At 39.9% G+C, this 23,836-nt stretch overlaps 1 protein-coding gene across 5 annotated transcripts; it reads right to left on the reverse strand.

Moving 5' to 3' along the window:
- Positions 1 to 1,324: 1,324 nt before the first annotated feature.
- Positions 1,325 to 23,327, reverse strand: rgl2 (ral guanine nucleotide dissociation stimulator-like 2). 5 transcript variants are annotated; one of them, XM_064350790.1, is made up of 20 exons: positions 23,144 to 23,327; positions 21,113 to 21,279; positions 12,830 to 12,877; positions 12,329 to 12,412; positions 11,733 to 11,899; positions 11,292 to 11,348; positions 10,773 to 10,966; positions 10,264 to 10,373; positions 9,205 to 9,420; positions 8,727 to 8,830; positions 8,271 to 8,355; positions 7,758 to 7,817; positions 7,230 to 7,316; positions 7,108 to 7,140; positions 5,714 to 5,835; positions 5,362 to 5,451; positions 4,845 to 4,938; positions 4,390 to 4,617; positions 3,993 to 4,107; positions 1,325 to 3,675 (listed from the first exon to the last, which is right to left on the reverse strand). In XM_064350790.1, exons 2-20 carry the CDS (start codon positions 21,266 to 21,268, stop codon positions 3,494 to 3,496), a joined length of 2,232 nt encoding a protein of 743 aa, XP_064206860.1. In that variant the 5' UTR covers positions 21,269 to 21,279; positions 23,144 to 23,327; the 3' UTR covers positions 1,325 to 3,493. The 5 variants fall into 5 exon arrangements, with proteins under 5 accessions (XP_064206860.1, XP_064206850.1, XP_064206872.1 ...); XM_064350780.1 differs by having other exon boundaries at positions 23,073 to 23,327; XM_064350802.1 differs by lacking the exons at positions 21,113 to 21,279; positions 23,144 to 23,327 and adding exons at positions 13,604 to 13,670; positions 14,250 to 14,496.
- Positions 23,328 to 23,836: the final 509 nt, after the last annotated feature.

The following is a 23,836-nucleotide window of genomic DNA, read 5'->3' on the forward strand; positions in this document are numbered from 1 at the left end:
ATAGGGAAAAGGAATTTAGAGGTATCTCTGGTAATAAAAGATGTACAAGCACACACACACAATCACACAAGTTTATCATGGTGTGAAAAGGGAAGTGCACCCTCTTTCAATTGTACAGATAGTGCCGTGAAAAAGTATTTGCCCCCTTCTTAATTTCCTCTTACCACGGTGGCATCAGCTGAAGCTCGCCAAAGGGAATGAAAAGTGACGTGGAGTTGGTTTGTTTTCTGTAGTAACATTACCTGCAGCTTGAAGCTAGTTTAAGGACTTCAGAAATGAGGGCCCAAACTTTTAAAAATAAAAGTACCAATGTCTACTATTATATTCAACATAATGGAATTAATTAAGCTATATGTTTGACATTACTGGAAGTAATTAAGATATAATCACCTTCTTACTGTCGCTCACAGTCACTCATTTCATAGTGCTAACGTTACCTCTAGATATCCAAATAGCTACGTTAGGTGGGGTAAGTGGGCGGCAATGATGGAGGACGAGACTTCTTTGATCGTAAACACAGGACCACAGCAAGGCTAGAAATTCCTGTATAGTATGCCTTTAAAGCTTTTTAAATATTGTTTTAAAGAGTAACATTTTTGCCTTATTTGCTTTTTGTGTCTAGTTAACTTTGGAAGATAGCACTTTAGTATAATGTCTACTGACCTGTTAAGAAAATTTGATTTATAGTGTACAGTAAAAACATTGCAGGGACTGTGTTGACTGGTAGTGACAAATCAATGTTGTGGAAATGTTGTGGTAAAGGCTAGGTGAGTAAATGGATTAGATTAGAAACAATTTTTGTATTTTCATGCCACAGTGTGGCAGTAAAATTACCGAAAATGCATTTCTGAAAACAAATAAGGGCAAGTGGCCACTGTAAATGAACGCTTCACTCGAGAGCTGTTATGCAGACTTAAGACAAATACTTGGATTTAAAGTCTTGTTTTGTGCTTTATGTCACAGATTCCATATGGCATTGTTTTATAGATCCTAAAAAAATGATTTTAAACATAAACCGATTTCCTTACTCTCACACCTAAAGCCTATTTTACTTATGCCAATAAACAGTAGATTTGATGCATGACCATTCTTGTTTGTATTTAAATATGTATCTGAAGGCACAGATGTTCTGTCTCCAGAAAATAAAATATCTGCTGAATTCCTGTCTGTAAAAATATTTATTAAATGAGCTGCTCAGGTTGTTATTCAGTGGACATTATCCAGCTCAGTTGTCTGTCTGCACAGAAATGCACATGCCATTATTTAATAAAAGTACAGGTGATCCCTGTAATGCAAATTCTAAATCATCTCACAAAACTCAAAGTAAAAAATAGAAACATTTATTAGATGACAAGGGAATAAGACGTTAACTGCAGAAAAGGCCATTATAAACCATGACACACTCTCTCTCTCTCTCTCTCTCTCTCTCACACACACACACACACACAGCAGAGTAAGAATTTACAACATATACAACTTAAAGAAATCTGTAAATTTTAAAGCACTCACAATGAGGTAAGCACACCTGAGAACAAGGCACTTGAAACAGCTGGTTGATATGCCTGTGCTATACCTACCTTACAGAAGATCACTCCTGTCACCTATACTTCCAATTTCATGCCTCAGTTTCAAATAATACAGAGACTTCATTAGCACAACTGTCAGAGGAATCAAGGTTCACAAGAACTCATCTGGTACATACTGCTGATACTGCCTAATAAAAAAATCATTTAAATACATTTTTTTAAGCTAGAACTGAATTAATTGTCTTCTGACCCACAAATCAATAGAAATGAAATAGTGTCTTCACAGAACCACTAAGATTGGTTCTTCTATAAAGCTGATTTTGTTATAAGTGCCTACAGAATTATACTTGCTGTAAAAGAACAACAAGGTAGTGTTCCGCCAGGTGTTATATTAGATGTACATGGATAAATACAAATATATAATGCATTTTGCCAGCATGAATATATCGTTATCGTTATTATGCTATGACCATTTGAAACTCAAATAATATATTGTTTGTTTAAATTTACTGACTTCAGGTTTATTAATATGTACTGTATTTCTTTGAATACGTGGTATGTATGGACCAAGTATATATTCATTAACTTATTTGGGCTGTGTCTAAAGCACGTCCATTCAATAACATACTAGAAACCATGCTATCGATGATGGCAACTTTGACATGGCCATTTTGTCCATTTTGTGACATACTTTTATATCTTATTTATCCAGTTTGTCTTCTTGGAATTGTGCACTGTAGTACACTGCATTACAATGTTAACCTGCCTGCATCACAATCTACCAATCACAGTGGCTCAGAGATAAATCTTTGAAAATACAATAACAGAATTATAATATTATTATGCAGGGAAATATTAATGTCATCCACCTGATTTGCTGCACATTCTTCATGGACTGCTTTTAAAAAATGTAAACAGATTTTGCACGTCACCTGCACACTTGAATAATATTTTTATACTGTATATACAATATATAGATTTAAATATCAAACAAACAATGCTAGTGTATGACAGTGATATAAAAAATAAAATGCTTGTCTTAAGCCTTGGGATACATTTAGCAAATTTGCCAACAGAACATATTTCCTAAATCACTCAATATCACAATGCAAGTCTTTCTCAGCTGTTTGTCAGTTGTGTGTCATTCCCTGCACTTCCTTCCTATAATCGCAAGACACTGACTCATCCACAGATGAAAAATATCACCTAGCAGATGGTGGCATCTCTCTTTATCAAACACAAAATAAGGATTTAAAAACTGGTGCTGCTGGACAAAGAGTCAGCTGAAATGTGATTACTTGGTATGACGTGGTTGTGGTTTAAGCTGCACAGAATTGAAATCATTTTTATATGTATTTGTGTTTACACCTGTATACAATGCTTGCAATTTTACATGAAGGTAATCACTGAAGTACCTTTCTCAAGTGCACAATACCAGTGTCTCATCTGAGATTTGTGCCCATAATCCTTTGGTTATGGGTCAGGTGGCATGGGCTCTACTTTACTACTGATCTAATTTGTGGGGGTAAAATGACTCACAGCTAATATGTATAGAGTTTCCTCAGGACAATCTGGCATCAATACAGGGTGAGTGATTTTTTTTGCCTGTGTCATAGATTTGAGTTCATTCATGAATTTAGGCCAGTGCAGCACAAAAAACCAGCACACACAGACCAGATGGAAGTGTAAACATTCTGAGGTCAATATGGTCTCTATACCTCAATCCATTATGAAAAGGAATCATATTTTTAAATGGCCTTTGTTGGTGTCACATGTTAATCAGCCCTTCACAAATTTCAAGTGATGAGCTGAAAGAGAAATTTCCAAAACCAAGAATTCCCAGAACCCTGGAAAAATCAGTTGATATGAATGGGGGAGGAAGACTGCATTGCTTCAAAGTCCTGTCATAATCTCCTTTCAAAGTTGTGCAATTTGCAGTGATGCTTGGTGTTAGAAAAGCCAGATGATCAAAAGAGTGTCCTAACCAGTCTCCGTCCCTTCGCTTTGATCCGTGGGAAGGTGGCACTGGTCTCACTACTGAATGAATGAGGGCCGAGGGGTGTGCTCATTCCCCGCCTTCTCAACTCGAAGTCCACACTGGAGGACATCATAGCGTAGAATACATTTCCTGTGGCGGGTATTGTCAGCTCTGGCAGATGATAAAAAGATTCATCGTGAAGATTATTACTGGGCTTATCCTCACAACCTATGTTCATAGGGTATTTATGTTACAACAATTTATCACCTTTGTAATACATCACATTGATCAGTAAGGCAAAGATTTGACCTGTGTTTTAACTGTGGTTGTTAAATGTACCACACATCATTCTAATTAGCCAATTTAACAGGAAAAGTCAAATCTCATTGGCTTTTACGTGTGACACCCATGGGACAGGAGCCATTTATGTGGAACAAATTTGACAAAGGAGGCGGGCAAAAATAATGAAGAGAAGAAAACACCCCAACCTTTTCCATCAGGCAGCAGCTGGATCAGCTCATATCTGGAGGCCTCTTTGGGGTCCTGATTGTGCTTTACCAAGGCAGCGCTGATTATGGATGGAGTTTTGTCATTGCTTGTCACCTTGTGGGAGAGGCAGCAATGATCTACATGTCAGCAGTCTGACTACAGTTTTAATAGAAAATGTGCATAATATCAAGTCTACATGTTATAACTCTGATGGAGATTGTAAGCATGTCCAAGATTCTGTACTTGCAGGCATAACATAATACACAAATTATGTTGGATAATTTTCACCAGAGAAGCTTAACTATGAGATAAAAATTGAATGTAAATATTTTAAAGTTGCATTGTTCTTTTATATTTCAGCTATCATGTTCAAAGCATTCAAAGCATATCATGTACCAGTATACTGCGATATAAATTTCCGTCTTCAATGTCCATTCGTATTCTGATGATTCGCATATCTGGCCCAGCCCCTTTGCTGTTATTGGCGGGAGTGTTGCCACAGGAAACTGAGCGACGATGTGATTTGACGACATCGGTGGACGGGGTCAATGCGGCGGGGGTTTGCTCAGCGGATGAAGGGGAGGAGTCAACATCCAGACAGGAAACTGAGGGTGATTTCATGTGCTGAAATAATAACATCATGATGATAGTCTTTATTTCTTTGACAATAATTTTTAACCAGATATTGAAAGTATAACAACACTGGCAAATTTTTTGATGTATTTATAGTCATTATCAAACTTTATATTTATTACAAACAAATAACATAATTCATTTCCCGGAGAAAGGACATCTTCCTGTAATGAATGACGATGAAAAATGAAAACAGATATTTATAATTGTGGTATTACCTTGGTAAGTTTAGAAAGCAAGTGATTGACAGGAGAGGGGAGGTCAAAAATCCCTTCGTTCTCAGTGGCAGGGCTGGTTTCCGATGGGGGAATGCTGAGAGGAACAGAGGTGAGGAAATTACAGCTACCATAATAGCCAGAGGAAATGCATGCAAAGGAATGATCTTGAGCCAAATTTCAGTCTACAATAAAAGGAGATCTAGTCCCATCAGAGGCGATGCCAGCTTTTGAAACAATGGCACAGGGTTGTGAGTAACGCTGTGTGAAATGTTCCAGTTCAAGCTGTTTTCACAGGAAGTGGAATATTATGTCCTTTTCCTACTACTTTGCAAAAGCCTTTCAGGACAAAACTGTTTTCATGGGACTTAGTTGTGGGACTGAGGGAACATAGGGACTGAGTGGTAATGCAGAGTATTTTAAATCATATGTATTTATTCTAAAATGGCTCAAATAGGGCTGTAAATCTTTTGGCCATAAACAACATTGATGTGAGTGGAGATTTTGTAAAGAAACTTACTCTGGGCAGCTCGTGATTACTACTGTAGGATTCAAAGAACGGCTCGGACTTGGTTCCGACAGTCCTTCAATCTGATTGGATAGTCTGTAGCTGTAACAATCGTCACACCATTAAAACTGTATCAATAATGTTCTACTTCTAATAATGCAATTTAATATCATCAAATTATTCAAATTAAAAAGCAGATCAAAAATGGTTTAATGATCTTGTCAGGCTAGTTAAGAATTATACTTGAAGCATGGTGGGCTATTTGCAATATGTGATTTAGTGAGACCCCTTTAATAGCTGCATTGGCCCAAATTCTAACAAGAGTAGCAATAATAACAACCACACACTGAAGTGTCATATTTACCTCTCCTCTTCACTCAAAGTGGGCACACTGTGGTACCACCGTTGAAAAGCCTCGTCACGGATGAAAGAGCAGTTTTTACAAGAGGACTGTAGGAGTTTGATTTGAGCTAAAACCTCAAATTCCTGAAAATGAGGGTCAGCATTAATACACACACAACTGCTAAATCGAACGGTACAGATACAAAGACACTGCATTGAGAGCATTTCTTTTGCTAAACAGCTGTAAGCTAATGGTAATAAAAAATTAATTCAATCTGTCCCAAATTTTATTGCACATAAAATATATATAACTATAACTATATATAAATGCGATAATGCACTCTATACACTTTCTTGTGAGGCACTGAGTAAATTAACAATGCACTGAGACAGGGAGAGGGTAATGTAGCACACAGACATTGACTGACTAAATACGTATGTCAATGCTGGATTGATTAAGAAGTTACCACTCTGCCAACCTCATCTCAGTTGTACAGAATATTAATTTACTCACTGAACACTCAAGCACATTAACACTGGACTGGCACATGCTGACAGATATGACATTATCATAACAAAAACTACCCATGCCACCCCCTAATGAGATAGCAGATTAGTAAACTACTTAAAATGGGGCTAAAGAGAGCATTAAAGTGTACAGACCTAGCAGAACATTTACATTATTGTGAACTTGTGGATGAGGAGTAATACATATTGTTCTACCTCTGTTCTAAGCCTGATAGAGTATAAATATATATACACTCACTGGCCACTGAATTGGGTACACCTATTCAACTGCAAACTGCACCCGTTAATGCAAATATCTAATCAGCCAATCACGTGGCAGCAACTCAATGTATTTAAGCATGTAAACATGGTTAAGACAATCTCCTGAAGTTCAAACTAAGCATCAGAATGGGGAAGAAAGGAGATTTAAGTGGCATGGTTGTTGGTGCCAGACGGACTGGTTTGAGTATTTCAGAAGCTGCTGATCTACTGGGATTTTCACACCCAACCATCTCTAGGGTTTACAGAGAATGATCCAAAAAAGAGAAAATATCCAGTGAGCGGCAGTTCTCTGGGCGAAAATGCCTTGTTGATGGCAGAGGTCAGAGGAGAATGGCCAGACTGGTTCAAGCTGATAGAAAGGCAACAGTAACTCAAATAACCACTCGTTACAACCAAGGTATGCAGAAGAGCATTTCTGAATGCACACTATGTCAAACCTTGAAGCAGATGGGCTACAGCAACAGAAGACCACACCGGGTGCCACTCCTGTCACCTAATGAAGTGGCCGGTGAGTGTACATAGATATAGTAACCTTGAACTCATATAACATGTTTGAATGGATTTAGCATGTAGAATGTTGCTGTGCATCTCTTATCTCTGGCATTTTGGTTAGATTTCAATACTTACTCGTCTTCGTTTGTCAAAGTTGATATAGCCATTCTGAAATTCAGGAAAAAGCTGTGTTAATTCAACTTCATTTCATATGTCTGTGTCTAACTGGGCAGTTTCTATAGACTGAAGTATCTTACCTCTAGTCGGTCTTTGACTGCTGCATCCAGCATGGTGAGGTCAGTGAGAAAGATGCCCAAGTAGGGGACAGTACCCTGAACCACAGTCTAAAGCAGAATCAAGGAGATAATCAGCACTAAACACAACTCTCATTGCTTGAAACATCAACAAAAAGCAATCTTCGTCATAAAATAATCAGGTATCTTATGTTCTAGTTAATCATTTCTTCATGTGAAGTTCTATGAAATGCACTCCATGCCATGTTAACATCTGAATGCGATACTGACCCACCTGCTCAAAGGTAAATCAACTGCTCATACATTTTCATGTATGAGGCATAAGCCCAATTATCAGCCATATCAACAAAAGCCATATAAGCAAGTAAGTCATATTTAATTCCAGACTCTGTGAAATGATTTTATGGCATGGAATGCAAATAGTACACCAGAGGGATTTGCTAGCCTCTTGATCAGCCCATTACATCCTGAAGTCAAAAAGCCAAAAGTGAATGTGCAGAAATGGCTCATATTAAAGGGGAACCCCCTTACCCCCACGTGTCTTCTGTGGTTTATCTTAGTGTCCAAGTTAGCAAATTTCGACGTGCCTTCCTGAAAGGTAAAATAAACATGTCAAGGACAACCCATCATCTATTGTCCATCATAGTAGATCATGGAATATGACCGTAAGATCCAATAATAAGGGAACTTGGATGCTTTAATTCATTCACATGATGCTAAACATAGAAAAATGTTGGCCTCGCAAAGCTGTGTTTCTTCTGCCTTCCGGTCTGGCATCTTTCCCTCAAATCGTTCTCTCTGGTGCAAACAAACTTCAAATCACCCTCCCAGAAGCATGAGCGTATTAGCAATATTTCACACCTAATATGACAGAAGTAGCAACATAACCCTAAGTCAAAGATGAAGGCAGCAAGCTGACTAATGAATTGAAATAATACCTACTGAAGTCAGCCTGCTAGCTATTTGTCAGAAATGTATTTTTGTTAGATATGACTTAAGTCATTTTCTCAGTATTTTTCTGTCATCACTGTCATTGGAACTCACTTCTTTGAGCAGCTCCCGGCTATGGGAGTAGTTGTCTTTCTCAGAAAAGATGTCTGACAGCTCTTCATACCTCCTCACTGCCTCCCTGTCAATGTCAAGCCACAGAGCAAACAACAGTTTCATTTAACCAAGCACACTTTTAAATGGATTCTTTATACTTTTCACATGAACATACAATAGGAAGTAAATATCAGTTTTATAAGTCATGTTTAAAAAAAAAAAATTAAATCCAAACCATTGAACCAAAAAAGTAGCAAGATTTATCAATCCACATATTTTTAGACAAACTAGCAAATAACAAGTCATGTGTATTTCATAACTAGCACATGTTCCTTCTTGGTAACACTTGGTAAATAAACTGTACTTACAAAACTTGCTAATGTGTTATGAAAACATTTTTCATTTCATGCTTACTTATATCATTAAATCCTTTTGTGTCTATGTCACTCGACTGACCTGTCAGTCTCTGCCCAGGTCCTCCTCAGCCGGTGAAGGGAGTTGCTTTGCAGAGCAGACACAATGGCGTATAGCGAAGAGAAGTTCTTCCTGGCACGACACTCCTGTCAGTAATGAACAAGCAGTCAGTACCAACACCTCCGCATTTTAATGGAGGACATGAGATGATTTTATAAATATATACTGACCATTTGTAGAAGACCTAAAGCACAAATGCAAACAAAATACATAGGATGACCACCGTTATGTGAAGAGTGATGTGCTTCAAGAAACAGATGGAGGGAGAAAGCATTTGTGTGGATAAAAAATGTGTAGGAGGACAGGTGCAAACTATGGATGGAATAAGACATACGAAAAAATGTTCTGCCAGGGGTGATATGATGCAAGACAGGGATGTAGTCCGTAGCTGATGCATACATGCTTGCGTGGAGCATTTTGTCCCCTAGAGAGCGGCTAAACGTGCCAGCTCCACCCTCACCTCTGCAACACGGATCCACTTCTCCAGGAGCCGGGCCCTCTGCTGGGTCCGCAGGCCCGTGTTCCACAGGCACGAAGCCGTTACGGCATTGGCCAGCCGGTTAAACTGCCGAACCGTAGCCCGGACCGACCAGCACAGCCCCTCTCTTCCCTTCTTATCCCGCTGGGACCACAGAGAGCCCAGACAGTGGTAGGGAACCAGGCGAAGAAACAGCTCCTGGGAGAAAGAGGGAAGGTTAGAGAGAGGAAGGACAAGGTAAAGAGACAAAAGGAGGCTCCCTTCACACCGGGCATTAACAAGCCTTTCAGGTGATCGGACTGAAATCAGACAGCGCTTGGACACATAATAATGCAGGTGTGAATGCACCAAGATGCATGGAGGACACATGGTGATCCGATCGCCCCAAACCACCTCTGGAGGTAGTCAGGGACGCACTGAGACCACACTCAACACAAGTGTAAATTCAAATGCGTTTTCAATACACATGCAACAACTAGGAACTTTGCAGAGCTTCAACTTTCAAGGGACCCTTTTTATTTCAAGAATAACACAATAACGTTAGCCTAAAAGTCTGTCACAAGATATTTCAAGGGACTCGCAGGAGAGGAGTTGTGCGTACAGTTGTTTGAGCAGAAAGTGATCATGATCGGATTTTAATGCGAACAGTGGAGATGCATATCAATGCCAGGTGTAAATGTAATCCGGCTAAATCATATCTTGATACAATCTCGATACGAGACACGTGCCAATGCCAGGTCTAAAGGGGGTCTCAGTGTCTGTAGGTATGAAACAAGCTCTTCTCATTGTACTTATATTTTTTTTGAAATATCAAAATGCAGAACATGTAAGCGTAAAGAAACTGTACAATTTAAAGGTTCAGTTGGCAAAATAAAGCCATTCGAAATGTTCAAATGACTGTTTGCCAAGCTGTTCAGTTAACAAAGCCCTTGTCACTGTCAGCACATTAGTGTGGGAATGTGGCGGAGGCAGTTATGGGGCATTTAGTATTCCACGGTGAAAAGACAGCCCCGTGGCTATCAGACTGGATCTCTGACTCACCGTCTCGATCATGGTCAGCTGCTCGGCGATCACTTGACCAGCGAAGCCCAGAATGTTGGTGGCATCAAACTTGGCAGGGTCAGTGGGAGTGAACACAGAGGTGATGCTATCTGCGAAAAACCCATCACGCAGTCTGACACCGATCCTGGCCATCACTTAGATGCACATCAAGGTCTATCTCGCTATTTTAGGAAGCTTTCTGGGAAAACTGCCTACATCAAGGCTGTCTGATCACGGCCGTAACAAAGAGAACAGCAAAGGGCGGTGGGTAAAAGCTCTAGAGTTTCAGATACTGCTGTGCACCTGCAGACAGTACGTCTGCTGAAATGAATCACTTCCTCTGCAAATATGGAATATAGAAAAAAAGGTTTCAAATGTGTAGATTCACCTAGATCAGTCCTCAAATCAAGGACAGTGTGGAAAGTGTTAATAATTTAAAGAACAATTATTACCCTAAATATCAGAATAAGAGACAGAGTTAAATGTAAAAACAGAATGGTGACTGTTACCTGTAGGAGAGTGACACAGCAGTGACTTTTCACTCAGTTCTTCAGCGATTTTCAGTAGCCGACCTTTGACCTCTGACCCAGAGGAGTCTGTGGGCAGGAAGGGGACGAGACGGAGGATGGGGGTTGGATCTGCGAGGGACCGGAAGTCCTCTGGATACTCAGTCAGCCATGCACTAAAGACTGAACACACTGCCCTGCAAGAGTGAAGCAGGTCAGGGTATCACACACGTACAATGCACACACACACACGCACACACACGCACACACACACACATGCACACACACAACCCACAGAAGCAACAGTGTTGTTCATTTTGATCTCTCCGTGTGTTACTGTACCTTCAACCATACTAACAACATTATTATGTTCATTCTCGTGATATCATAAACCATGTTCTTTCCTGTCAAGGCCACCTGATTCAGTACAATAAAAAAAAATGAACATAACACAGTGATAATGGCGTGCCAGGCTGCTGATGAAGTGATATTATGTGGTATAATACATCAGTTACAACTCACATGTTGAAGGCCAGTCTGATCTGGCTCCGGTTGTTCTCCCCAGGCGGGTGCTCCAGTCTATAGAGACAGACACAATACAGATGACAACAGAACAGTGCCTGTGCTTGTCTCCATTCAACTTCACACTCAGGCTGTTGATAATGTGTGATGTAGCTGAACTCACATCCGTGTTCATATGGTATCACTATATCACATTTTTGCTAATGTCAGTAAGCAGTGAACTCATTATGTTGTCTATGAAATAAAACAAAGTATTATTTTAAGTAACAGTTTGAAATAAGCATATTTACTTTTGAAGCAAACAGTTAGGAAGAATTGCAGAGGGGCATTGCAGATTGAATCAGGGCCTATGTTTTGCATTTCACTCCACTGATCCCAGCAAGAACAGATTCAGGGTATCTGACACTGAAGAATAAAGTCTCTCTCTCTCTCTCTCTCTACCTGTCAGTAAGGATATCCAGCACTCTCTGTGTGGAGGTGAAGGAACGGTAGGTGGAGAGGAATATCGAGACATAGGAGGAGTCCCCCATAGAAAAGGAGTGCAGGAGGTGAAGGACCAGCTTCTCTTCTTTTCCCGCTTTCACGCACTGAGAGCGCATGGTCTTTGGCTGCAGACAGAGAGACAGAGAGAGAGAGAGAGAGAGAAGGAGAATGAGAGAGAGGGAAAAGAGGAGAAACAAGGGACACCAATAACTGTGAGCACACAGTTTTTTTAAATACAGTGGCATTTACCTCCTCAGGACTAATCTATCAGGAGCCATAATATGTCCCACCAGGGACCTGAACACAGCTGGTAACCCACAATCCACAGGCAGCTGATTCAAGAACAGATCCACATGTGGCATGCAATGTGCCAGTGCTCATTAACCTAGCAACAGCATATATTAATCCTATTATAATGTTCCTTTTTTTACTGACTGCTATCTGAAACCAGTTTTTGTTTCTTTATTTTGCATGACTAAATTGTGTCTCAGACTTCCATGGAAGATAGCGTTGCTGAGCAACAATAACAAAAAAACAAAGAAGTGCAGTCTCACCGCTGGACAGGTGGTGGAGACATTCTGTTGTTTCACGACAACTGTATAGATCACCCCGTCCTCCGCCTTTTCTGACACCGACGACTGAGTAAGGAAGAGATAAAAGCATGTGATCAACTCAAACCATAGGGAAAGATTCACAAAACATGCATTAACATAAACGTTCATTAGCATGCACAGCTATAGTAATTGTTTACTTGCATATTTTCTTTTGCAGACTGAATTCAGAAAAAAAATGAGGACCACCTAGTAAACACTGTAGTCAAATGACTGATAGTTCAAGTCCCCTAAATTGAGTAAGTTATCCAACCTAAAAAATCTTTATAAATTCTGGGACAGTTTGTTTGCGTGTGTATAAATTTGATGTGCTAGTATGTCATGCAGCCAGCATGGGCTGCTGTTCACTGTTTTAATATACTGTGTTGTTGTGCTCTTTTGAGTATACTCTGCACCTGCAGAGCTCGTTCTGCATTGTTATTTGGTTTGGTTTGTGGGCCTTACCGTGTCCAATGGGCAGTACCATGTTGTTTTCATTGGTGAAGACTCCACCTGAACAACAAAGATACCACAGACTGAATCAAAATCATTTTCATTTGTTCATGCATGAGAGGCTAGAGTGGACAGCCTGTTGATGGAACCCAGTGGAAGGCAACACTAATCACTATCATGTTTGGGGAACTGGGCTTGATTTAAGAAGTAATTTACAATCTCAAGTGAGGCACTAATGTTGAAACTTTAATCCAAAGTACTTCAGCAAAATTACATTCAAAATGTAAATATGTTTATTATCATTATTATTATTATTATTATTATTATTATTATTATTATTATTATTAGAGGTTAGTTTCTCACATTGTTATTCAGATAAAAGTACCGTAGCCTTTACAATAAAGAAGAGAATACCCTGTGAGGCACAGTTTAGCCAGCTGCTAATCTGGGTCATGGTCACCGTGTTCAGTCACTCATACACCCTACACCCACAGTCATCTCCTTTTACCATTACGCTGAAACATACCCGGTGGCCATGCTTCTAGAAACGAGCAACCTTATGACGAGCAGTAGCTAAAATATTTTACATAGCATTCTATTCAACCTTCATGCAAAGGCATGCTAAAAACAATACATTTTAAGTAGCAAAATTAGCTGTGTACACAACCTCATTCAGCTTATTATGGTATTCAAATTTTAGCTATGTAGACAAAGCCTGTTTCCATCACAGATTAACTATTGATTTTCTTGGCTGAACTACTCTCTTTGCAGACAGATTGAACAGACCTGATACGCGTTCGGACAGATCTGTTGGGTTGTGCTCAATATAGAACAGACACTGTAGGCTTCCATCCTGAAAATAATATAACGATGAAACATGACCTCACCCACCAATCACATCTTAAATCACTGTTTTGGTGCCACTGCAGCCCCAGAACGGTCACAGGGAACTACCCATTTGCTCTGTCATAAACACATCATCAATGTGAAATCTATTATGTCTGCATGCATCAGTCTGAAAGACTGTCAGTGTCACTGCCGGTTAATCTCTATTGCTCTCATGCATGTGGTGGCAGCTGTGATACATTAACCCACGCTCCTGTTCCTTCAGTGGCTTCATTAGGATCACTGAATTATTGATGTGCCATGGGGGTGACCTTATTTGAGCCATGACTACCACTGGCTGAGATGTTTTAAAAAAAAATCTGAAACAAAAGATAAAATTCCTACCCTTGAAGAACTACGTTTCCCAGTGAAATCCAGGCCAAGTGCCTCGCTGAACAGTTAGCAAGGCCTAGTCCTTTGACTGTCCTGATCCACAGGCTTCACACTGCTTCACGCCTGCTGTTCACAGTGCTATAAACCGTACACAATACTGGCCCTATATGCCTCCTGACCCACATTGCACATCGACAGCAAAACAAGGAGTTACCTTGGACTTAACAAGTCTAGACGGGCCGAGCACAGCAAGCTTCCTGGAAATCTTCTCGATCTGGGAGAAAAGGCTCTCTCCAGTGTTCTCTTTCATCTGGCTCTTTGAGATGTATTTCTCCTCCGGCCTCGTGTCTTGTGTCTGAGTGTCTGTTTTGCCACCGTTTTTCCTTTGTTTGTCTTCCTCTTTCTTTCTCTCTCACAGGCAAACACACCTGAAGCCGTCGCTAGGCCACCCCCACCACCTCCCCCCCCCCCCTCCTTCTGTGTGAACGTCACAGTGGCACACCCACAGTACACACACCTCACACAGCCTGTCGCTACTGGCTGCACAGTGCTTCGTTTCAAATCTCTTTCTCTCTCTCCCTCCCCCTGCTTATAGCTCTCTATAGCTGTTCCTATACTGACAAACCTGTTTGACAGAGTGGCTGCAGCAGACACTGCAGAAAGTGGAGATCAGCAGAGAGATATTGTTCTGTAGTGGATCAATTTCAAAACCATTTCACGTCTTCCAGTCCACTTAGGAACACAAAACTAGCCTGTCTGAAGAGCAGCACAGATACTACCACACAATATAACAGCAATTAATTTAAACAACTAGGCAACAAATACCTGTCATAGGCACTAATCACAAAAGCAAGTTGATACATGTTTACTAGGGAAAATCCTTTCCGTTGTGCTGAATTTTGATGAATTGTTGGGTTACCTGTTACATTACATTACTGGCATTTGTCAGACATTCTTATCCAGAGCAACTTACAAAGACCAGTTTGTCAAACACTACAGCTAAATGTATTTCAGCTTGGGTCATTACTCCATTGTCACTGCTGAGATTAGACTCAATCTTCTAACTCAGGAACTTCAATCACAAATGAAACTTCCTTCACAGTAAAGTGTCATAATATGGTCAGCTAAGGTTCAGGCAGGCCTCCATTCAATCAACATTTGTTCTTGACTCTAGATCACAACAAATAAAATCCTTGTATTGAATTCAGTGTAAACCCTGAATTTTAAAATGAAATTGTTCATTACTAAAACAAACTAAGTTTTTTGTGGAGAAATTAACTAATGCCCGGGCGCAAATGTTGAATCCAAGTCGTATATAGATTTTAAGTGATAAAGAGCTGTGTTCATTCCTCATTCATTCTGTGAGGGGTACTGGAGGCTTCAGCAGTTTCATGCCATCAGGTGTTTTCCTGTTTTCTGTTGATGAAGAAGCACAGTGGCTGGGCAGCGATATCAGCCTATCACAGGCCTTTACCCTGACCAATCTCTGTTAATGCTGAGGCAGTGGGGACCCCCTTAAAAGCCTTTGATACTACCCAGCAGGGGATTAAACCCAGACCCTTCTGAGGTCAGTCTGACCGCAGGGCACTAACCACACCGCCGAAGAATGGCTTCCTATCTTTCTTCCATCTTTGTGTTTGACTATGAGAGCCACTCCCTTTCCTCCACAGTCTGGCCTTCAGTGCCCCCATTTTTATCTCCTTTTCATTTCTCTTTCCTTTATTTTTTCTTTTCCCGTCCCGTTCTTTCTGTCCGCAGTCAGTACCACGTCTTTACTCTATTTTCAGTCCTTTCTTTGTGTAAGAAAAGCTCTGTCGCTCTGTGACTCTCTGCTTGTCTCTCTTTCCATCTCTGTTTTTTTTACCCTGAGCAGGAAGCGCATAATAGGTAAAGACAAACACAGGAAACAGGACATGCTGCTGGCAGCTGCATTTCCTCCTCTGTCCACCCTCAGGGAAATGCACGGCAAAGTGGGGATCAAGAGCAGTGACAGCATGGAGCAAGCTGAAGAATCTCTCTTTCATTTAGCACCTCTGTTCAGCCTGCCTCCCATTCCCTCCCCGAGCCTCTTCTCAAAAACAATCCCCCTGTTTCTGTGGCGTCATTTGTTTAAGGATGAACTGGGTGAGACGTTAAGCACCAATGCGGTTAGCTTCTCTGCTACTTCCATCATGTCTGCTTAAACAAACAATGCATTTTGGAGTCACAAATACAGCTTAAGGAGACTTATTTAAAGAAATCTATTGTTCTCTCTGCCTTTTTTATCCTCCCCACCTCTTCCTTCCAACATTTTCCTGCTTCTTTTCTCACGCTTTCCTCTCTATACCATGTGTTGACTAACTTCTCAATCTTTCTCTTTGTAATAATCTTACATTCTTTTATTTTTTGATAGAGGACATCAGATTACTAACAGCTTGATCACCACTGGCCTTGGACCTACAGTATTAATGATGGTGACTGTCACTAACACACATATGCAAATATGCAAGCAACTGAGTATGTTTTTTTACAGCCTTGTCCTGAAAATGACTGTGGCTTGTTATATGGGACAAATGAATGGTTTATGACATTACCAATCAATTAGATTCTATTTAAAATATAACCATTTAAAAAGGAACCGTCTGTGAGTGCCTGACAGAGTGCATTAAAGAAAAGCGATGCCTGGCATAACAGAGAAGCTATTTGGTGTTCAGATGACAGCTACAGCATGCACTAGATGTAACAAGATCAGCAGTGACACAAGGCTCTGTTCTAATGCTCACAACTGAAGACACAAGGAGTCACGAAAAGTCTGACACGCACTAAGAATTGATATACGCTTTTTTATTCACTTCAGGTGATCGAATCCTCTTGACTTTTTACAAACGCGTCCTATTAAATAAAAGCATCAAATAAATTATGGTTTAATGTGGTTATTTATGTTATTTTTTAAACATATTATTTCAATTGTTATACAACAATAACATGCTCCTTGTGACTTAAAGACACACATATATTGCAATTCTAGCATGAAATGCTAATTTTCTATACAGGGGCCACCTACTAATCTTAGCTCCAATGCAGAGGGTGAAGGGTTACAGCGGGCCTTAGTTATATTGTGTTACGCATAACACTGTTACACAGGGCTGGGTAGGTTAAGAGCTGTTTGTGTAAAGGAGCACTTACATCCCTTCCAAGGAACCCCCGCAGTGTTAGAAACACTCATTTTGACCTCAGAGAGGTTTCTCAACGTATCAAGTAAAGTTCTATCCAAAGGACCGTCTTATAAGAAAATGTGAACACCATATTTAATACTTTAATACAGTGCAGTAATTTCATTTTTTGAGCTGTGACTCAGGCCTCGGTTCAAACTACTTTTACTGTTTACTCTGAGTAAAAATGTTTGCTTTTCTCTTCAGCAATCATCAACATTCATCTGCAAAACTGGTTTTGTGAAGAAAAAAATTAACCCCTGCATTTATTTGTCTAAGTCAATGTCAAGGGATCATGTTCGTAGAATCCAAGTCATAGCCACATTTTTTAAACATGTGAATTGCATAATGTAGAAAGCCTATACCTAATGTTAGTAATTTACAGTGGAGAGCAGACTATTGTTGTGTTAGGCTAATTAGCTATGCCTATTTTCATATTTGTTCAGTATCATTGTATTGCCTATTTTAATCTACTACCATATCTGCTGCTATAATGTTCATTTGGAGAAAATAAGCAACTACAATATGATTCAAGGTGCTGAATACTATGTCTGAGAATTTAAGCATTTCTGTCATGTAGTCTTGCTCATTTTACCTTGTCTCCACTGGCTATGAGCCAGTGATTTGGAAGACTGCACCAATGAGAAGGGAGGATATGGATGAATCATAAACAGTCTTTAAGACATACCGTATGCATTCAAATAAACTGATACAGTGCAAATGAATCAAACCCAACAGCGCTAATGCAGACTATTGAAAGTTCTCATGTGCTCCCTTGCTAAATATCTGGCATCTGTGTTGATGTTGTTCTGCACATCCCTGCCTATTTGTGTGCTACTACATTCATAGCATAATGGACACAGAAAAAACCCTACCTCTCGCTGGGGTCTTTACGACACCACACCCAAAATGTGCCTGCAACTCATTCAAGCTTTGGTTCATAACTTATTCCCAAAACCACCAGTTTAAAGCAAGACTATAAACTCAACTGAAACAGTTAAGACCACAGACTCAAGACCACTGAATGCTTTCTGAGTGAACCGCACTCTCAAGCATAGCTTTGGGAAGAACCCACAGGTTGGGGAAAGGCTCCAATCTGGATTAATTAATGAAAGTCAGCACTGATATGTCCAGGCCCTTTTAGTTATTGAGATATAGATGGCAGAAAATAAAATATAATAGTGATGGCTGTCATTTTTGAATTACTTACAAACTGACATTCCCAGTGTATGCTCCAATGTCCCGGTATCTCACAGCAGGATACAATTTAAAAGCATTCTGAGTTGTTTGGTTACAAACAAAACCCAGGAAAACTATTTGGAAAGCGCTTGGCTGGGTGCACTGGCTGGATCTCCTGTGCACTTCTTCCATCCAACTAATCACTTTTCCTGGTGGTCCTTTGGAAGCACTTCACTTTTCCCACAAAACTTAAGTTAGGGCTGTAATGAAAATGCCTTATGTCAAATTAGATTACCTTTTCAGGGGGCAGTCCTAATAGCCCTTTAAAGACAATTATGAATTCTACTACAGAACTGGTTCTCAGGCAAAACTGCTCAACCAGACCTGGAAAACATCCTCAGTTGAAGACTGAAGGGGTGCATTGTCTGGTCTGACAACATTGTGAACTGCACTATTCTGGTCTGTCTTAGAATTGTCAGCGTCACTCTTTAATGGCCGCACACACTGCCGGGTACAATTACACCTCACTGAAACTTCCCTGGCCTGGTCTGTGTCATCCGAGTAACCCACTTCTTCTATGAGCCAGTGAATTATATAGCAGTCGTTACTGCATAATTTACCACTCAGTTGCGAGGTAGTCACATGACATACAGCAGAGGGAAGTTACCACAGAAATAACTGTTTGTGTCAGTGTGACTTCTTTTTATAGCCTGTGGAGTTTCTTCAATCTAGGTACTAAATGAAGCCTTGTTGTGGAAGTCAGCAGAGACCATAAAGCCTAAACAGCAGTAGTGTAGGATAGCAGTGGTAGCACTGCACTGAGCCTTATGGTTATGAGAAGAACACCAAGGCCTGGCTTTCTTTTTCCTTTTCTTAAAAAAAAAAACAGTAATTTAATCATTTTTGGAAACATGACTTTCAGCTGCACCAACACAAAAATAAATCTTATCGCCACAAGAACTAGTTTTTAACACCCGAAAGGAGAAATACTGGAAAAACAGGAAGACAAACTGACGTCAGATAAAACAATGCTGTATGTATGTAAGCCACTTTAAAAATGTTTTAAACCGTATACGCAGTGTGCCAATTTAAATTATTCTTCATTTCTTGCTGCAGAATCTAAAATTTACAGTAACAAACATGCAAACAGAAATGCTGAGAAGATATCAGGCTACATGAAACGGGAAGATCACACATTTGCCTGAGAACTGGCTGATAACACACTGCAGCATTGTTAAGCCTCACAGACTAAACCAGGGCCCATGAACTGTGTGGAAGCTCTGGCCGCCTCTGCTCACCACCACAGCACACAACACTTCTGCTTCCGCCTGCAATTAAGCACGAGCGTTGAGTAAGCTCTGACAAAAGCAGCACTGTACAAGAAGCCCAATCAATTTTCCCTTTCATTACTCACTAATCTCTACCTGATCACCAATTAAATTAAAAGGAATATCCAATATTGCACAGTGCCAACATTGAGATTTCACAGATGTGAAAACGCAAGAGTGCATCCTGTGTGTATTTTCCATAATATGGCCGTTAATGCTTTTGTTGAAATTTTTTTAAATTGACCAATCGCAGAGAGAAGCCCTTTCTTAGTTCCTTCTGCTTTTGCAACAGGGATAATTTTGTGGTTACTGTATTTGGGAGCATTTTGATGTGTCACATACCGGCACTCTCTGTTACTGAGTAAGGATTCTGAGTAAGTATATGCATTATATGAACGGAGTATTTTTGGTGCGGCACATGTCAATGTGTGACAATGTAGCATAAAACAAATACTAAATACAGACCAACATACTGTAGGTTGCTCATTGATAGGGTGTCTCTCTTCTCTAAGGTCTCTCTTTTAAGCAGTGGCCTGGGGCCCTAGGGTTTGCTGAAAACCAGCCGACCGAATCTGCCGTTTACCCAAGCCACTGATAGCCACCGTTACCAAGGTATCCAAATTGCTTGAAAACACCTACCCTAACCTGGCATTCTTAGAAGCCAAATGAGAGAACTGAAAATAAAAGTTTCCTGGAAGACACACAGAATGTGGACTAATGACGTGAGAGCCAAGCAACCTTGCGCTGAACCTTGTGTTTTGTCTCTGCAAAAGGAATGAGGCATTGTGTACCTGATAAAAAGATTAGGAAAAAAGCTCCTCCTCAAACAATGGACGGATTAAGGTTAAATAATACCTTGCAGAGCATTGATCTCTCAATTGCTGCTTCTGTATAAGATATTGCTGGCCTTTTCTGGCTGAAGACCAACTGTTTCAGGTACACACCCACATGTTGCCCAGCGGAATCTGAATATAAACTTAAATTAAAAATGTAACATTTTTGCCACTCTTTCATACATAGGGTGGAACTTGAGTACTGAAATATATGTATCACAGAGGAGGGGTTTACCACTTTTCTGGTTTACCACTCTATAATGCAGCTTCATTTGCATTTTGCCAAAACACCAGGCCTCATGGCAAGATGGAATGTCCTGCTTATAAAGTTCTTCCTGTAAAGTTATCTGGTCTGACAGTTATGGTCACCGCAGTATAATTTGTAACATTACTTGATTCCATTTTCCTTGGTGGCAGAGCAACAATATTGTCTGAAATGGGAAACACTTTGACAAAGGTATGGAAAACCTAGTACCACCTCAGAACTGAACATTCCAAATTCTACTGTCCTAGAATATTACAAAGATACCACAGAATGAGACTGACCTGTTGCACATCCAACTGTCTGTTTTCTAGTTTCCCTGATTCACCCCTGGAGTTGTCAGTCTCAGGTTGCAAAGGCCGATAGCCAATCAGGGGCACGTCCTTTTGCCCCACCCCTGGCAGGTCCATAACAGTGGTGCGCATACTGCGAGGGAGCATGGTGGAAACCACTATAACACAAAAACAAGAGGTGGGGTTATACTTGCTGAGACTATGACGTTAACATTTCAAAATATTTTGACCTAATCTGTTAGCATACGTCACAGTACACTTTATCTTATAGCATACAACATGAAAAATTTACTCTGGGTAACTCATACAAAGTGAAATAGGTTATTTGATGAGGGCATTATCATATCACATTTTTTATGAGATAATCCGACAAGATAGATGTGTGAAGAATTATACAGGAATTCGGAAAATGAGCCACAAGAAGAAATGTACTCTGCTGTCATTGTACACATAAGTTGTCAGTGTTGGCAGCTTAACATTAATAATGCACTATGTCCAGATATTTTTGTAGAAGGGAAACAATAGTCTTTGGTGACAAATAAATACTAATTTTCTCTACTAGTATGAATGTGCTCATGCTACAATTTGTCACCTTAACTACTGTACATGCTCTGAATAAGAGAATCTGCTAAATGATTTTAATGTATGTAATGCATTTTCAGTTCCAGAGAATAGATTATTGGTTTACGTGAGAAAAAAAACATGGATATTTATCCCATAAGTTATATAACTAAGTTGCTTGAGTAATGGTTTGGTTGACTGCTTACCCATCTACTGTGTAGCGAAAAAGGGAAAAGATCAGAGATCTAGAAATATTTAAAGTAGAAGAGTTGGCAGTCCTATTGTGCAGTGCAGTCGATTTGTTTGTTTGATTTACATGTCGCTAGACCATCAAATTTTGCATAGCTCCTCCTTCCCTTTCTCTTTCCTCTGTACCGTTTGGATTGCCATATGAAAAAAAATGTAATAAACACAAACTCAAAGTTAGGGAGAAAAAAAGAGGGAGAAAATGAGAGAAAATATAAGAACATTTGAATTTCATTGAATGATAACAATGATTCTCAGGGAGACACAATTAGTAAAGAAACAAAAGAGTAGGCGACAGCTCAAGAGAAAATAATTTTATATTTAAAACATCTAGTGTAACGACGCTTCCAAGAAGCCTATTTATTCCTGATTCCCATCATATTCTAACAATTTTTGCAGGCTTTTGTTAAAGGACATTTACGAAATAAATCAAGTATGTAGCAAGTAAATAGACATCGTTTCCTTTAATGACTCGCCATTATAACCGATCTCATTTTTAATTGAAACATTTTACCAATGGCTATATTTCTGGACGCTGTTATTATCAAAATAAATGGCATTTCTTTTCATATGACTTATGGCCTACTGTTGTACTTTAGAGGGCTTCAATAGATACAATAAAATTATCGATAACATTGGTGAAAATTATGAACTACTTTTCACAGTGGGTTTTCGGAACGTGCAACAGCTAGTTAGAAGCCCTCAGCACTATTGAAACGCGATAAAACTCCTGAAATTCAATAGTATGCATTCAGACTCAGAGTTTTAAGTAAAATGTGTACTCAAGATGGCTGTCAATAACCAAGGCAAATGTATCATAACAGTGACATACTGTTATGTCACACCCCAAATGAATATAACGTCCCCTTTCAACTCTACCAACGACTCAACCGATGGGTGGTGCTAGATACTAAATAGCTTATTTATGGCGTAGAAGCAAACGGTCGAAGCGATGGAACATAGTTCGTTACTTTATAAACCAGCGAAAGCACATCAAACAGCCCAACATTCACAGTTATTTGGGGGAAGCAATATGAAGTAGAAGTAGCCAAGCAAGGGCAAAAACGAAGCAGTTACATTAGCAATCATACAGCGAGTTTGGTAGTCATTTAGCAGCAGTTCTCTATTCATTAAGTAAACTCACTCAGTGAATGCCCGGTCTTGTGTTTGGCGTCTCCAAAAATTACTGTAGTGTTATCAAGATGCAGAACTCACGGTTTTTGTTTAATATGTGTAGAAGGGAAAAACGGCATTTCCATCCATTCCCGGTGGCCTCTCCTCAGCGAGGTCTTTAACCATCTCCCTATCTCGTCGTCTCCTTCTGGTCGCCTGTCAAACCTTATCGCTCGATTGCAGTACGTGTCATCCACAGCACGCTCACTCCCTCGCTCTGGTGGGGCAGTTCCTGGATAAGTTGTGTACTCAGCGAGTTTAGCTGTGTAACACTCGTCATAATGGGGAGCGAGAGGGACAGCAAGCGTCCTGTAAACTACAGAACCGCTGTTTGATGTTCGCGTTATCGTAAAATGTATATTCTGTATACTTGAGTGATGTGCATTTTCCAGACAAGGAGCTTATCATCTGCTGAACTAGGAACACTGTCACATAATCATTATTATCACGATCGCGGTCCTAATTATTACTATAGCCTATACAATAGGCTATGAGTGCATTGTGGCAAATGTGATTTTGATCAAACTTAAAATGGTAATATACTCTGCATTTGTGTTTTGGAGATATATATATATATATATATATCTCCAAAACACATGAATATATATATATATATATATATATATTGAAATCCCATCTTAATGGGAAACCACGATGCAGCCACACGTACACTTTATAACCATGCCTTCCAATAGTCACTCCGTTTTCAACAAGAATGTTGTAAGCAATTTAAAA

Source organism: Anguilla rostrata, chromosome 1 (genome assembly GCF_018555375.3).
Source record: "Anguilla rostrata isolate EN2019 chromosome 1, ASM1855537v3, whole genome shotgun sequence".
Lineage (NCBI taxonomy): Eukaryota > Metazoa > Chordata > Actinopteri > Anguilliformes > Anguillidae > Anguilla > Anguilla rostrata.